Source organism: Trachinotus anak, unplaced genomic scaffold, assembly GCF_046630095.1.
Source record: "Trachinotus anak isolate AG129_WGS33_773 ecotype Australia unplaced genomic scaffold, CSIRO_AGI_Tana_v1 ptg000012l, whole genome shotgun sequence".
NCBI classification, from domain to species: domain Eukaryota; kingdom Metazoa; phylum Chordata; class Actinopteri; order Carangiformes; family Carangidae; genus Trachinotus; species Trachinotus anak.
This window is the reverse complement of record NW_027273863.1, coordinates 176,612-194,399: the sequence shown is the minus strand read 5'-3', so window position 1 is coordinate 194,399 and position 17,788 is coordinate 176,612. Positions and strand designations below refer to the sequence as shown.

General features: G+C 41.6%; 1 protein-coding gene across 6 annotated transcripts in view; it reads right to left on the bottom strand.

Moving 5' to 3' along the window:
* The window catches only part of LOC139629369 (microtubule-associated protein tau-like), a 100,634-nt gene that overhangs the window by 46,426 nt on the left and 36,420 nt on the right, over positions 1-17,788 (bottom strand). For 5 of the 6 annotated variants that reach the window (XM_071491942.1, XM_071491941.1, XM_071491939.1 and 2 more), the window contains 2 exons: positions 15,311-15,550; positions 7,790-8,977 (listed from right to left, as the gene is read on the bottom strand). In XM_071491942.1, the coding sequence (XP_071348043.1) occupies positions 7,790-8,977; positions 15,311-15,550 (1,428 nt within the window). The remainder of the gene's footprint in view (positions 1-7,789; positions 8,978-15,310; positions 15,551-17,788) is intronic. The other variant, XM_071491943.1, reaches the window with a different exon arrangement.

The window sequence follows — 17,788 nt, the reverse complement described above, 5'->3', positions numbered from 1 at the left end:
CAGTCTACTGCAAAACTGGCATGAAAAGGTGGGTTGTAAAATATGGCTTCCCAAGTGAAACTGTAAAAATCTCTAAACTAAAACTTAGTTTGGATAGTTTTGGACACTAACAAGCTAAGCTGTTAGGGATACAAATAAAGGAACAAGTTCAAAAGCAGAAGGACAAAAATAAAAATGGCCTTTTTTGAAAGGAAAAAAAAAAAACAGGAGAGGCTCAAATGAAATCTCATGCTCTTGCGGAAAACATCACTGTAAGTCACTGTAAACCCTCCTTTTGAAGGTCACAAATTGTTGAACATCAGCTGGAGATAGAGGAAGCTGAGAGAGGACCCTACAGCTGATTGTCCAGAGAGAGAGGGAGGGAGATTGGGGGGGGGGATCTTGTCGGAGCGTTTCTATTTTTACTCTTCAACCTCACTTACTGTCACACCCAGTCCACCTCTTCTCTGTCCCTCCATCCCTCACTCTTTGTTTCCACGGCAACCGCCTCCCCTGTCTCCCTGACAACGACTCTCCCACTTCCCCACCAACTACCCCCATAACCCCTTTGCGTCTTCCCACCACAGTCGCTGATACAGTGATTATTATGGCACCACTGACATGGGGAGTCTGGGCACGAGACGGGAAGACGTGACACGGATGGAGGCAACAGTAAGAGTGAAGACACAGAGGAGGATAAGGGGGAAGAAAGAGCAAAGAGAAAGAAGAGTCCAAACAGAAGGTTGAGGGAGGGTGGACAGTGGGAATGAGAAAGACAGAGAGAGGCAGAGAAATCTGGGAATAGATAAGGACGAAGGGCAACAGATGAAGGGCTGATGGAGGAAAGGGAAGCAAAGGGTTAACAAAAATCAAGACAGGAGTATGACAGGGAAAAGGAAGATTAAATGAAAGAGGAGAGGGATAAAAGTGAACCAGACATAAGTGCGAGCAGAGATGAAGAAAGAAATTGGGGTGAAAGGAGGGAGAAAAAGAGGACAAGTTGGAAAAAAAATCCAAAAACTCTGCACTAGCCCACTTCTTGCTCCAGTGGCTTTAATCTGGTCTGTCTCCTGTTCATGGTCTGAAGTGAGTTTAAAAGAACCAGTACAGTGTTCACTTTAGAGGACTTGGGCTTGACACTGGATCAGAGAAAAAGTATGTTGTCATAATGTCACTAAAATCAAAAGCACATCAACTTTAAGGCCCAAATAATCACTTCAAACAAAAAGAAACTGACAAAACTAACAACTGCTCCTGACCTCTACAATGCAATTGTTACGTGTCAGTGACCCTGGAGAAGGGAGGAAAACTTAACAACATTCTAGCAAGAGTAGACGTGAAGGAGCAAAAGACCAAAATTCATTAGAAATATTCAGAAGACAGAAAGAATAGTGCAAAAGATGGCAGACTCAGATGCCAACCTTCAACCCAGTCATTAAGGTGTCCTAAGTGAGATCCTGCAGCGTGCAGAGCTCATGTTGGGCTCACTCATGAGAAAAATTCAGCCTTTAAGACAGACCGTAAATAGGATTTCATTAACCCACCATGCACTGGCATCATGCAGGGAGAAGCTACCATATACATCCATCACATGCAGGGAAATTAAATGAGCCCTCATGATGAGTGAGGAGTCTAATATCTAAGGAGAGAATAATGTGATGAGTGACTGAACCGAGCGACACGCAGGGTTTTTCATTATCCTGTTAGGTTTGCCAAGCGCCAGACGTCATGACTCAACCTTAAAGGAACAAACAGCCCAAAATGAACTGAAATGCTTCTGTCATTATTTATTCAATCTGAGTCACTTCAAACTCAGTTTCAATTTGACCACCAGCACAAACCTTTCCTACAGTTCCATCACTACAGTTGTGCCAGTTGTGCCGAGAGCACTACCGTGATTATTTTCATGACATCTGTGTTTGTTAATTGTGAGTTTTCAGGGATTGATTTCTTTCATGATAGCCTGGGAATCCACTGCGGCTCAGCAACTATCTTTAAGTGTCACATTTCCAAACCTCTCCAAAGCACATGAACACACCATACATAACATTTGCAAAGAATTACAACACAGTCATAAGGTAGCTGAGAGAAATAAAACAAGATATACACTCACTAAGCACTTCATTAGGAACTTCTGTACATCTACTTATTCATGCATAAAATCCTGCAGGTCAGGAGCTTCACTTCATGTTCACATCAAACTCTAAAAATCCTATCAGATGGGGGCCCGTGTTCTAATTTGTGTCAGTTTAGGGGGCCTTGATGTGAAAGAGTTTGAGAACCACTACTCTAGAATTTACTCAGAACAAAAAAAACATCCAGCGAGCAGCAGTTCTGCGGATGGCCAGACTGGCTCAAGCTGACAGAAAGTCTACAGTAACTCAGATAACCACTCTACCACTTTACAGCTGCAGCGAGCAGAAGAGCATCTATAAAAACCACAACATGTTGAACCTTGAGGTGGACAAGCTACAACAGCAGTAGACCACATTGGATTCCACTCTGACTCTGACTCCAGCTCACCAGAACTGAACAATTGAAGGCTGGAAAAACGTAGCCTGGTCTGATGAATCTCTGCTTCCAGCAGGATAATGAACCAAGTCACAAAGCAAAAGTGGTGTCTAACTGGTTTCATGAACGTGACAGTGAGTTCGGTGAACTTCAGTGGCCTCCACAGTCTCCAGACCTGAATCCAGTAGAACCTTTGGGATGTGGTAGAACAGCAGATTAGCACCATGACGCTGACAAATCTGCAGAAATGATGTGATACAGTCATGTCTGGCTGACACCTCTAAGGTCTAAGATACAAATGTATGGTTTGGATACTATTTGGCAGTATTTCTGTAACTAATGATCTTTTTTTATTTATTTATAACTATTTCAATTAACAGTTTAATCTATAAAATGCCACAAAACTAAGAAAAATGCCATCACAGTTTCCCAAAGCCAAAGTCTTTAGATTCCTCGTTTTCTGGAACCAACAGACCAAAACCCAAAGACATTAAACTTACATTGCTATAAAACAGAGAGTCCCCACATTCAAGAAGCTGGGATTAGAAATGGTTGGCATGTTTGCATGCGCCTAGAACAATCAGTTCTGCCTAAAAATATCAAATATTACTAAATATTGGATTCAGATCAGAAGCCAGACTGTCCAGTGTTGCCCAGTTAATTCTCTTTGACACCAGCAGCCATTTGTCTCTGTTGAGCTCCAGCTGCAGTGCTTCATGGTCAGAACTGCAATTCTCCCAGCAGACACCTGATGGAGCGAACGAGCAGGGCTGAGACTCAACAACCCCCTGTGTCTGTGTGTGATTCCAGATTTCACTCACTGGCCAAAAGATAGCTAGCCTAAGGCTTTGCTTTGCCTACAAGAATGCTGTGTCTCTCTGTCTCTGGCTTCCATAGCCATAGACACAGGGATGGCGGCCCAGTTTTTTATCCATTTCACAGGCCACACACACACACACACACATACACACAGTAAAAAGTGAGGATGTCCTTTCATTATGTAAGGGTGACATAACCATCAATGTTGTATCTGACAGAAGCTTGAGGGATGTACAGACAGACGCACAAGACAGACAGACAAGATAAAGACAGAGGAAAGAAACAGACACAGAGAGAATCACAGAGTGCTGGAGCAGACCAACGGTCATCAACAGAGCTTCAGAACTCTTCTGCAGAGATGGAAGAACCTGCTGGAAGGCACTGGCCATTTTAGAGGCAAAAAAATAAATAAAAATGCCAGGGGGCCCCTCCAATCAGCGTTCATCACTATGATGTAATAAATAATATTCCAAATGTTCATGTTAGTAGAATTTTCAAAATATAAAGAACATGAAAAATCTTCCAATTTTCTAATATATATTGTAAAGAAAAATCAAAACCTAAATAAGAAACTAAACTAACCAACTTCAGCGTTGTCACTCATATTGTCAATAGCCTAACCCGAGTTATAAGGCCAGTGCTGTGGTTGATGAGACAAAGAAAGGAGTGCCACCTACAGAAAATCTACCTTCATTAACAATTTCCAACAACACATTTTTGTCAAGTGCAGAAATTATAGCACAGAAAAAAAACAAATTTTTAAAAGGTAATTAGTATTAAAAAGGACTGATGGATATTAAAATGTCAATTTCAGCCAGAGCACTTCTGTAAAATAACACATTGTGCTGTGCACTGTGCTGTAGCAGCACCAGATCCCAGTCTAGTCCAGCGCTGAGTGAGGATCAGTTATAGAGCAATATATTCACCCTGAGACAGCTTAATGCTGACTGAAGAAGCAGAGAGGACAGTCTCGATGGTGCCGTCCTCCTCAGCAGAGACGGGCTCTCAACAAACACAGACACACAGACTTAAAGCCATGACAAACAGTTGCTGGCGTTTCTGCTTCTTCAGATAGGTGAGAAAGAATCCTGTTTGTGACAGTTAAGGGTGCATTTGCCGTTGGAACAGTGCTTGTTTGTTAAATATTTAATTACATATCTCTGCAGTGACAATAGTCCTACACCAGTTCCTGAGGTGTGAAATGAAAAAGTAATTGTCTTGCAAGTAATGCCATCTGGTGGACCCTGGAGGGTACATCATGCTAGAAACAGCTCAAGAACATGATGGCAACGATGCAGCTCACTCATAGTTTCAGTCATTTTCAGTTGTCACTGAGTGATCCTGTTGGGAATAATGACCCATATCAACCACAACAGGGCGCTGTGATACAGGCAAATGTGATTTGCTTCATATATCACTAACCACACATTCACTGCTTTATATACATGCTTCCACAGGGCTGCATCTAGTGGGATGGGCCAGGTCCATTTCTGTTTTTAATATGTGCTTCAGAATTTTACAATATAATAAATGCAAAACCCACTCAGAAAGTGTCTGGTTTTTAATCTTAAAATAGAGACAAAACTGGACCAATTACAAATTACATGCTCTGCTGTAAGGGAACATGATGTTTGCATTTATTTGGGTGGCTGTGCTGCAGTTGCAGAAGCCACAGAAGCAAGAAGTAAAATAAAAAAAAAAACACAGTGAAAATAATATCAATTCTACTTTATCATTCATTAAATATCACTTGAATAAACTGCTGATGATTTCCCTGCACAGTGCAACCTGGCAGCTGGGTGCTGCACTGCTAGGGATCATAAAATACAGTGTAACACCGGCAATGAGGCTGTGGAAAATGCCTTCTTCAGTTCTTACTTCAACATGTTTTAAACAAAGGACTTGTCTTTGATGTGGTTGTGCTGATGTTGGAATGGCTGGACAACTGGTTTGCCATGTTCATATACAGCATCAGTTTTCTTTTAACCATTCAACCAATCACCCTTTTAAAAAAACAAAAGCTTTGTTTGTGCCTGGCTTTAGTCCTTTTTCTGTACTCTGTACATTCAAATACTTCACTGCCATCATTTGGTAAAACTACCCAAGAATGAGTAAATAAATCAAATAACTATTCACCACACAATTAGTAATACCACTGTGGCGTCATCCACTACAAAGTTACTACAAAGTAAGAAAATAAAGAAAAGAGAAACAAGTCTTACCTGTTTTTTCGAGGTTGCATTATTGATGGCATTATGAAAAAAGAGGGGGAGGGGGAGAGAAAAAGAGAGATAATGTTCAGTCACTTGAGAATCAGCTTCACTGCATTAAACACAGTTCTCCAACATAAACACTAGCGATGCCTCAGAGCTTGAACTCCTGTATCAATCGTGAATGTGCTTCAAAACTCCATTTAGAATTTCTGGAAGTTACACAACATTTTAGAAATTAGTCATCCTTACAGGTAGAAGGCCACTGTACAAGAAAGCACAGTGTTAGTAAAGGCCTACAGTGTTAAGAGTTTGGAAGCCTGAGCTACAGGGCTAGATTCAATTAAGTAATGAAAACAGTTATATTAACACATTTTACTACCAAAAGTACTGGTCAGGTTTTAGTAGTGAGAAAGGGCTGAGAAGTATAGAGCAAATCACACTTCATTTATCAGACTGTGGGACGTAGACGTAGTGCTGAGCACTGAAACCCAGAATCACCAGGAGGAAGAAGCATTAGACTGAGCCCCTGTCAGGGCTCTCCCCAGTGTACGAGAGGTCAGGCAGCCAAGAAAGACAGCTAGCTAAGGCAGTGGACATTAGACTGTTGGCTACTACACTGTTGTTACATTAATTGAGGTAATCAGCTATATCAAAATTATGGTATTACAGACACAGAGTGTGTAATTGTGTCATTCTTTTGCAATAACAACAGGGGGCAAATCCCAGCAGCTGGAGTTTCAATGTTATTTGGGATACCATACTAGAGAGTTTTTAACCTGGACTAGGATTTAAACAGGAAAACCTATAAACATAACTGTATTTTTACATTGAAGAATCAAGGTTACAAGTGGTTAAAAGTCAATTCATTTAATTTGAGATACTGTAACTCTGAGCTTGAAGATTTATTTCTGACCTCAAAAAAGAATTTTGACCAAAAAAAAAAAAAAAAGCATCTTAACTCAAGGTCATCTTATTAGTGTTTTTGAGTGTTTTTTTTTAATCCTGCTAACAAATAAGCAGGGGTAAAAACATAACCTCTAAGATGGAGGTAAATCTGGGAGTATGGTGACTCACAGGTGGTGTCATTCGATATGGCATATCCCATTATCCAAGAAGGCCAAGATTTGTGGTGGAAGATATCTAGCAAGGGGACCTTGAGATATTAAGATATTTCTGTCAAACTATACCTCAAACTACACTGTATTTGCACCCATTAAAGTGCAAGAATTAACATCACATACATAAAAATTTACGTGATAGCTGACTGTTGCATGTTGGACACTGAATTAAAAACTTGCTCCAATTTAATCTCTAGCAGGCAGCAAGTACCAGATTTGCAGCCCAAATATGAGTGTTCCGCAATCTCTAAAAATTTGCATTTCTACTCCTACAGAAAAACTCATCTTCGAGTCAAATACATTATAAACAATTACAGTAGAAACACAAAATATATACACACAATAAACCCAAGAGGCGTAAAGAAAATTTGACAATTGTAAGTTGTGTCTTAACAACCTAAGCCATGTTTTACATGATTGGTAAATCAATTATCAACACTACACTAATTTGGCTCTGTGCAGTTGATGGACTATATACAACTATTGTTGTATATAACCATATATGTGTGTATATGTGTGTTTCTATAGATGGAAAGAAGATAGTGGGAGGTTAAACATGGACCCGACAGTTAGATGAAACAGCAAACAGTGCAGCAAGCACAGACAGTAGAGCTATCAGAAGCAGCAGGTCAAGTAATAAAATTTCTGTGATCATGGTGACAGATACACATAGGCAGGCAGAGGGGAATCAAATCAGGCAATTTATCAGTTTACCCTTGCAGTTTTATAGGGCCCGTTCAGCACGGTACATTTGTATCCGGTACTCATGCCAGCAGTTGGGAGGAGAGATACATGTGGACACAAATGTTTATCTGGTTAAATTTTTTAGATAAAACTCTATATTTTTGTAGACGCAATGGTTTTTGGATAGTAGGAAAGTGTAGATTAGTGTCTAGATCTGTTTTAGATATGAACATCTTAAGAAGTGTTTAAAACACAAGCTGTCCCGCATTTATCTCTCAGGCTTTGGTAATTACAAATACATAGTGGAATAGATTAAGCACCAAGCAGACCTGATACTCAATCCACAGACAAAGAGCCATGCATATAGGAAGAAAATTAATTGCAACTTCCTGCTGTCTCAGCCTACAATCCCTTATGTTCAAATTATCCCCATGTTATTCATAATCTTGCCTGAAGTTCACCAACCTTCCAGTGGGGGGAGCTGTGGCGATGAGGACTCCTGGTGCTCTGAGTGTGCAGGGACAGAGGGGGGGGCTGTGGTGGTGATGGAGGAATGGTGTAGGGCTGAGCTAAGGAGTGTGGCTACACTTGTGGAGGGAGGGGCTGCTGATGAAGTGGGAGGGGCTTCACTCTTAGAGGGAGAGGCTGAACTAAGGGTCGGGGCTGAGGGGACAAAAGGTTTGGCGTCTACACTGAGGGCCGATGTGACTGCAGCTGGGACGGTGGACAATGTGGAAGTAGCAGTAAAGCCTGGAGTGCTCTTGGTAACAGAAAAGGCTTCTGAAGCAGGAATGGGGGCTTCTTTTGGGGTGAAGTTTGTCAGGGGAGCAGAAGCAAGGGAGGGGGTGTTGGTGATAGGGGTGGTGGTCTGCGAGTCAGGAGTGGAGTCTTGAGGGGTCTGCAGGACGGAATCGAGGAAAGAGAAGGTCTGGGAAACTGGACTCAGATTGTCCCCTGTTATTAATGCTAGACTACCACTAACATCCCCAGCTAAAGCACTCTCAGTGGTTCTGGCTTCAGGTTTGCTGGTTGAAACTTTCTCTTCGTTTGCCTTTTGCCTGTCTTTAGTAGCCGTAAGGAAATCATCTACACACATGGGCTCGTAGGAGCATGGAGACGAATCTGTTACAAGGATAGCATGGGCATGGTTGGTGAAACTTGTGGGTATTTGTGCAGAGGCCAAGGGCAAAACAGGGCTGGGGTTGGAGTTTGGAGCTTTGAAGTCAGATGGACCAGAGTCAGCAGCTGAAGCCCAGGTTGGAGCAATTGTAGCCGGTGTAGGAGAGACAGGCTGCTGGGGTGCTCCCCACTCCTCTGGAAGTCTTGCCCGACTCTTAGTCTTCCTGCCTTTCACTCTACCCCCTCCTCCACTCTCTCTGATCTCCCACTCCCAGTTCTCCTCCTCGTCTTCATTATCCTCTGCCTCCCGTCCGCCCTTCTCCTGCATCCCATGCTTGTCTGATTGGCTGACGTTATTCTCCTGGCTATCCAAGAAGTCGCAGACCTCGTCATGGCCCTTCCTCCTCTTCTTGCGCCGTCTCTGCTGTTGCTTGCCAGCCTCGCCCCCTGGCCCTGCTCTCTCGGGGCTCTCTTCAGAGGCGGAGGATGTGGGACTGACGTCGTCTATTGAGCCGCTGGGAGAGAGGACAGGAGCTGCCGAGGGGGAGGGTTTTATAAGAGGAGGAACCAATCACATACTGTGTCAGAGAATCACCTGCCAAAAAGCCACCAGACTGTGGTTACCATAGGTTTTCCGTTTAATGGTATAAATTGTTTGCTATTTCATCAAGTAAATGAGTGCAACAACTGGTCTAACAAAAACTGTTGTAGCCATACAAGCTGAAGTGATATTTTGAAGTAAGGGATCTTGTAGAAATACCAATGTCTGAGGGTGGATTATTGGTTTGCAATACTTAGTGTTTGAAGAGATACACGAGACAGACAAACTTGTGCTTGCCATTTTTATCCTTCAACCTTCTGTTTGAAGGTATGTTGAATAAAATGGTTAGTACAATAGTTGGGAATAGGGTGCGTGGGACTAGGCCACTCCCAATGAATGTGTCAGGATCTGGAAAGAATCAGGGTGTGCTAGCTGAGTGACTTAATCTGGCCCCTTCGATTGTGTGCACATATAAAAAATAGCTAGTTAGAAGATTTAGATGTACTTATTTTTAAGGGGAACTCAATCTACTTTAAACATCAAAGGTTGTTTACAGGTGCTGAGGAGCGCTACTACAAATATAAAAAGTTGTATAACACATTCTCTGGCTCCAGAGAGAGTTGTGGAGTTAGAAAGAAATGAGTTCACCAAACCCCTGTAGTCAACTTCTCATCTCTCCTCGAGGCTAGCAGCTCAAGGCTCGAGGCTACATTAGCTACTACTACCATGACCCACGCAAATCTCCGTCCAATGTCAGTGGTCAAGTTGCATTGTGGGTAATGTAGGTGCTAAGTTTTGGCAAGGAAGAAGAATGTGTGGAATAAAAAAAAGGCATGTGACTGGTTCTGGCATCAATTTGCATCATGAGTCTGACAATGTACTGCAATGCTAAATGGGTGGGGTACTCTTTTAAGGGGAGCTACTTCTTCATTGCCTATTATTTAAACAAAAATAGATTAAACTCCCATTCATGGCGCTTCTGTTTTGCTTGTAGATATGCATTTGCGAGAAGTTTCACTGTAGTACATCCACTGAGACACGATGAGACCGTGGGGCTGCACCCATAAGCTGGTACTATGATAGTAGATCCTATAATAGCAGTACTGTATTTAGCAAAAAGTGCATTTTGTGACATATGGTACTGCAACATGAGTTACCACTGCACTTGAATGACACATTTTGCCACACAAATAAGCAAATGGCCCTTAACCTGGCCATTGCTTATGCTGCCTATGTATACAGTGCAAATTAAGTTAAAGCTTACTTTGCTGAGTGTTTCCAGCTATAGTAACCACAGTCTGTTTGCTTTTAGGTTCCTTTCATCATAACCCTTTGAACATTTTCATAAAATGTGATGTATGTGATGGTGCCTACTTTTATAAATACATTCAACCAGTACTTGCTTTACTCACCTGTTACAGACCCTCTGGTACTATGGCTCAGTAAAAACTACACTGGAGTATACGTGCATAATCTGTTTACATAAAGACTGATACTTACAGGTGCTGCCTCACAGCAGCATAATGGCTCAGCATCAGGTGATAGGATATTGCTCTGATTTATCTGCTTGGCTGTGCCACAGTGGCAATGTGGATATCTCTGCCAGGGTGAAACTGGTCTGAATTAACCATTAATTTACATTACATATAATGGTTTTTATTTGGATTTGTCAAATGGTCTTGGTGACTTTGTAGAAACAAAGCTGAGTGTGACTGGAGGTCTCATATATCTACATTTTATATCTTTAGAAGAGGCCTAAAACTATTTTAAGATCCTTGCTTACGTCTTATATGAATCCCGATTGATATAGTAAAATGGCAGGAATTATAAGTTGAAAGATCCATTGTCTGGTCATATCATATTTTGTGAATTTTCAATTCTGAAAATTCTGAATGGAGTCTGGAATGGATTGTGTTTTAAGCAAGCTAAACAATGAATTTATGGTGTGATCATCATCATCAGGGGTTAGAGTAGGATTTGGCAGCAGCACCCTGCTATCATGTGCACCCTGAGTAACAGGCACACAAAGGGGGGGGGGGGCTGGTAAAGAGACAGAGAGGGTCGGTTAAAACACATTATGTACAAAACTGTCAATCACATTTATTAATCTATTAATCAAAGGTGCCAGCCCAGTTTAACCCCTGATCATCACTATCATCATCATCATCATCATAATCATCATTACCCAGGGGGCAGAGCTGGTGTTGCGCACAAAGCAGGCACACACAACAGAGCAAAACAAACACAGTGGGAGCAAAAGAGCCTCCAAGCAACTTAACAAAGTAAATAAATCAAGCGCATTTCCGCTGAGGTCTAGCATGCATGATTAAAAATAAATGCATGCAAGTCTGAAAACTCATGGTGATAACATTGATCACTGTCACACATGCAGAAACACCCACAATGACACACTGAACACAAGGAGTGCATTACTGAATCACATAATGATGACAAACTGTGCACATGAAAGCAAACAAAACATGTTCAGCTTACACTGAAATGATCCCAACATTTGTCCGTTCAAACAATCTTCTCTCGTTTGGAGAGGAAACTGTCCCATCGTTTTCCTCCAAAGCCATATTTCTCAGTTATTATTGACAAGCATTTCTCAAGCTCAAGGAGAACCAGAGGCAGAAAGATGAACAGACAGATAGAAACAGACAGGTAGAGGGACAAATGATGTGACCTATACACCCATCTCAGTCTGCTCATCATGTCCTCTTCCTGCCCAAATTATCATTCCTCTGTCTCAGTTTTCATCATCACATCTCCGGCTTGCCTTTCACTCTGTCTTACATCACTGAATATTAATGGGAATCTAGGAAAAGGTGCATTCCCTCTAAATCTGGCAACTTTTCCTGCATTTACAAATTAACTGATGTTGCCATTTTCTCCCTGAAGCCTCCAATGCTTCCCCAGCTATAAACAGCTCAAAGAGGAGGAAAGGCCAGAGCATTATCATCTATATTTAATGTGATAAGGCATTCAATGGGAGTACTTCTTAATCTGGAGTTTGGAAATCTGCCAAGAGAAACATCAACACTGGAGTGCCGGCTGCGGCAAACACATCGCCTATGACAAAGTGCGGTGTGTGAGAGGCAATCTGAAATTTTGTGCAAAGGGGGCTTCATTTCACTGAATCCCACTGACACCTGCACACACAGAAGAACAGGTGTGCAGAGAGCTTAAAGTCTCAAACACAGTATATGAGAGGAGGCGACACAGACAGCGCAGAATGCTGGTTGGTGAAATGTCTCATCAATGTCAAGTACTGTAGCTCCATGTAGCTCAAATAAGACCCTTTTCCTCGCACTGTAAGTCTTACATATCAGTTTAAAATGCAATTTTATAATGCAAATCACTGATGTTAGGCTATTTGTGTTTTTATACAGTTTTCAAGCCATCAAAGGAAAAACCCCTAAATTGTTCCAATAACTTAATAAGTGTTTTTAGATTCAGGGTTCCCATCTAACAGATGAAATCAAGATCTAACTGGACCAGAGACAGACTCCCTCTGTGAAAAAGCTAACTTTTTAATAAAAAGTTTCATCACTTTTTTGCTTCATTAGATCCCTGTGCAGTGCCATGACCCCGAACTTAACCTTCTATAAACCACTCGTACTCAATTACCAAAATAAAAGCTTAAAGAAGGGAGCAAATCAGCTGCGTTTTGCTGAATAAAAATATTTTTAATATTTATAACATACCTTTAGATCTATGAATGCTACATGTACCTATCAGTGGTGTCAATGTCACAATACCATCCATGTACACTCATATAATATGCACTTCAATATCAGTGGCTTTACATAACATTTGGAGTGAGTATAGGAGGCCTTTTCTCATGGAGGTCTGGTACTGTGCTCACTGTCTCACTGGCTTGGTTTACTGGGACTTATTTGAATAGGAAAAAGCCAGCAGTAATGTTATTAGTTACACTTGTGCTTTCCCTGCTGCGACCAATAAAAATATTTGCTGTGAAAAATATAAACAGACCTGCAGCTACTTGTAACAAGTTTGTGATACAATGTCCAGAGAACGGGTTATTTTAAAATGTCATCATTTGAATAAAAGTGTAATCAGGTGGAACTGTAAGCCCACAGGAAACCACATTCTCCATCTTCAAATGTCTCTTACTTTACAAATTTTCAGTGGTCAGATTATTCATATCTAATTTGATCAAGTTATTGCACTTCATACTGCCTTTGGTGTGGGTTTCTTCATTTACAAACGACCCGGGATGCACCTGCTGTAGTGGGACAGAAAACACGACGCAACTATGTCATGAGATCTAGAAACTAGTCCAAATACTGTTTAATGGTAAATCTGTCTGCTACACTTCTCCTTACATTTTCAAACTCCCTGCTGTTTGATAGCTGCACAGGTTAAAAGCACTGAACCTCCATGTAAAAATTAAGTATATAAAATAGAATTTATGAGATCAGATGTCTGCAGCTAATAGCCAACTCTCTGCACTCTGAGCTAACAGGGAATTTTCCTTCATGAGAGCAACAGTTTCCACTCATTACTTTTGGGATTCGTGCCATTTAAGGTACAGAACATGTGCATGTCGATCTACCCATAAATTCTCAGTCATCATGGTTTGTTTTCTACCTCATCATGCAAAAGGACCTTCATGTGTAAATCTATATGTGAAAGACTGCACTGATACAGACAGCTTGCAGGGCCAACAGGCTACAATAAAAAGGGATTTCGCTTTTCAAAGGCTTACATTTCACTCTTGGTTGTTGTCGTCAGAGTTATGTAATAGGTTTGGCACATTTACTGGATGTGTCTGCAGGTATTTGTTGTGATGGCTAAACTAAGAAACTTAAAGTAGCAGCATATTGTTACATCACTACAATGTCTTCCCTGTAAGTCTAATAGGTAAAAGGAAGTTATTTTTATGGTAAAACAAATACAACTACACGTTTCCCTCTAACAAGACTGGGTTAAATGTGTGGCAGCCATTACAACAGCCACCACTGCTGGGTTGCAAATCATTTTGGGCTAACAGATCTGTTCTGAACGTGCCTCCGCTTTCTTTAGAAGGAAGATGTTCAAATAGTCTGCAGTGTATTGTCGTCCATGTAAGTGATGCACCATATCTCTCCCAACAGTGACTGAACTTTGACTGTGACATAACAACCAGCCTGTACTGCTGCCTGCCTTTAAGCTAGCAGAGCTATCTTTAGTCCAACAACAAACCAAAAGAGCTGGAAATAAAACCCAGGCTAAATGTTTAATAAGTTTTAGCTGCAGTGAAAACTTTGATACTAAGAGTCATGTAAAAAGTTCAGCTGAGGATTTATTTATTACTCCTCTTCTTCCTGTGAACCTTGAAATGTTAGGCTCTGAAGGCTTTAGGCTCATGTAGGTTTGTGTTTTTGTTGCACCGAAAGCAGCAAAATCTCACTTACTTACTCAAGCAGTGATGGATATTATAAACACTAACACATGCTCCTAGAAATTTCACGTGGAGCACTAAGCTTCCTATAGACTGCTGTTTTCTCTTCAGACTGCAGTGACTACTGAAGTTGTCCTCCATCTGTATTTTTGAAAGGAGCAACTGGGCGTAAAGCCACGAGGCAACCAGCATCGTGAACGCAGAGCTGGAACTGTTCCACCCAGAGTGAAAATAACCAGAAAGGGCTGCCCTCTGCTGGTGAAAGCTTGTCCTGCGTGATGGTGCTGTTACCCTGCTGCTATCACCACTTGCCCCTGCTGCCCTGCTACAACGCACCCATAACAAATGTAAGATATGACCAGACTTAGACGACTTTGATTTTTCAATTTGTGCCAAGGCTCTAGCTCTGCCCTCCCTCTGTTACTGTGTGACAAATCCACTCAACCCTCCCTAACATTTATATGAAAACACCTGTTCAGTATTTTAATGAGTCTAGGTCCCGAGTGTCAGGTGAACTATTCAGCTGAGATTTAGTATAGAAAGGTCCCAAAAGCCACTTCCTCCTCTCTCCTCATTCTCCTGAATCCCACCCCCTCAATTTAAAGCTGCGCTCACACAGACCTTTGCCCTGCATTAAAGCAACGCGTTGGTGGAGTGTGCATTGTTTTATGTACCGGTAAGACACTGAAATACGATCCTGAAGTCCAGTTGGAGGAACAGGCTTGCATGCATGCTGGCATGTATGTGACTGGCCAAGGTAGTGCCTTGCTGGATGATGTCATGTTGTGCTGCAGAAAGAGCTGAACCAGGGTCAGCTTTTTTTGCTGAACAATGCCCCCTCCCTGCACCAGCTGCATTTTTAAAGCGCAAACGTCTGTGTGAATGCAGCCTGACAAGCATCTAACCCTGTGTTTGATACCTGTAGAATAATCCATAGAGTGAATTCCTGGGCCACCAGAAGAAAATGGATCACTGGTCTTAAATGGACTGCTTCCACTGGTAATACTAGTGGTTTTGCTTTCCACACCAAACTGGCCTGAACTCTTCTGGGTGTCCATTGTCAAACCAATCCCAGACTGGCCGAAGGTGGAGCTCATGCTGGTCTGGAACGGTGACAGGCTGGACCCCATGGTCCCTCCTGTGCCAGACTGAGAGAAGCCTGATGGAGAGACAAAGCACAGATTTACACCATCAACAGGCAACTGTCTCTATGGAAGTTATACACACTGTTGCTATAAACAGTATATACATACATTTGACAAAACGGTACCTGGTATTATTTGGTAACAATTTGTGTGTAAAAATATAGGTTAAGAGACATTAAGAGAATGTCACACAAAAAATTTAACATTTGAGTGTTATTTATGATGTTTGATGATGTTTATTTATTTCCTTCTACGACAAGAAAAAAGCAAAGACCTTTGTTAATGAAATTCAATACTTTAAAGGCCTTTATGTAAGAATATTAAAGTCAATACTTCTTAAATACCTTTGAGACCCTGTTGTATTTATCAAACCACTGGAAGTTATTAAATATCCAACAGTGCTGAACAACTGCAAAGCAGACTCTTGCATCAAGGTTTATGTTTTTATCGTTTACCTCCCGGGTTGATTATGGTTAAAACATCTAATTAATCGTAATGTTATGTAGCAGCTTGACCTGTTGCTAGATGTTGAGCTGTTTTCCTGAGCACATAACCATGGCAACAAAACTTATACAGATAAAAAATGAAAAAAAAACAAAAAAACATTTAATACAGCCGGAGCCAAATACTCCCAGTTTTAACCAGCAGTTTGAGGTTTTTCACATGCAGCATCTTCAGATATAAAGACAGAAGAGGGATGACATAACCCCACTCAAAGACTGTGGTCAGACATAAATATGAGACAGAAGGTGAAAAAGTAATGTGGACCCTGAAATGAGTCAGGCATGCCGCTGTCGTTTGTCTTGTGAGGCTCCACTGATCTGTGATCCCACCCCTCATAGCACACTGAGGGCCCTATTTTAAGCGAGCACAACAGCAAGTGAAAAGTGGTAGATCTTGGGCGCATGGTTCATGCAGCTGTCTCCAAGAGCACCTGCGATTTTGGTTCATGTAGGCGCAGCAGCACAAAGTGCAAAAGGGCTGGCTGCGGTGGAATAGAGATTGGAGGATGTTAATAAATTCACTCTCAACCAGTCACATCGCTGTCTAGTCTCATCACTGTGACACAGCTGTGCCACTCGCAGTGACACATGACAACAACAGCTCAACAAAGGCTTCTCTAGGAATTCATGCTGTTGTCTAGATTGTGCAGAGCGGCATGGTCCGAATACACCACACCTCACATCTGCAGCCAGGGGCAGATGGTGTGGCAGTGACACAGGACTGATGATCTGCTGTGATCTGACGTCTCCTAAAGTTCCCCTCCAGACACATTTTAAACCATGTAAAAATACTCTGCTATCATGTGCTATTAATATTTGGTTTAACATGGTTTTCCCACATAAAAAAACCTCCGAAAAGGGGCTGGAATTACATCTACGCTTACTTCCTCATTGAAAAATTCTGGATCAGGCCTGCTCAGCTTCAGTCAGACCCCAGGCTCAGATGAGGATACTGTTGTGCACCAAAATCAGTGACTAGCAATCGTATAGCATAATTAGCATCTTGTATTTGTTTATGTTGTTTGTTAGCTCATTAGCTTGTAACTGGCAGTGGTGGAAACAGCGTTAGTGGTTGTGCTAATGCAAATTCACACTCTCTCCACTGACAAGGTTTTGGATTTATTTTGGCCCACCCCTGCAACTTGATCGGATTGGTTCCTTAGGTGATATGACATATGAATCCCTGACTGGCTGAATCAGTGCTTTTGGTTCACTGCAGTTCGAAGGTGGAAATACTCAGTCATGGTGTTGACTGCTTATGTCATTCTTGTCTTGCATCATAAAAAACACCTGTTACAAAAACATGTACACGTTACCAAGGTTAACCATGGAGGGGGTCCACACAACCACACTGTACTGAGTCATAACAGACCAGTCTGATGTGTGTCGTATGAAGTTCCTGTGTAGCAGCCTGGTGTCATTTGCACATAATTTAATAAAGATAACAAACTGTATGCTGTGGTGCAGCACAAATCAGAGGCTGAAGATTTATCAGCATGTGTTTCAGATGGCAGCAGGGATTTAATGAACTGAGGGTGAAGCTTTTCATACTGTTTAAAGCAGCTGTGGATCACTCACTAATTTATAGATAAATGCAGACTGATTTACCAACATTCCTGCTTGAAACGCAATAAACTTGTTTTTTTTTGGGGGGGGGCTTCCGGTTCAGTCCAGTTTAAATGGTTTATTTATATATTAAGCATTATTCTGTCATTTCTGCATATATGCTCTGTGTATTTAGTTTGCTCT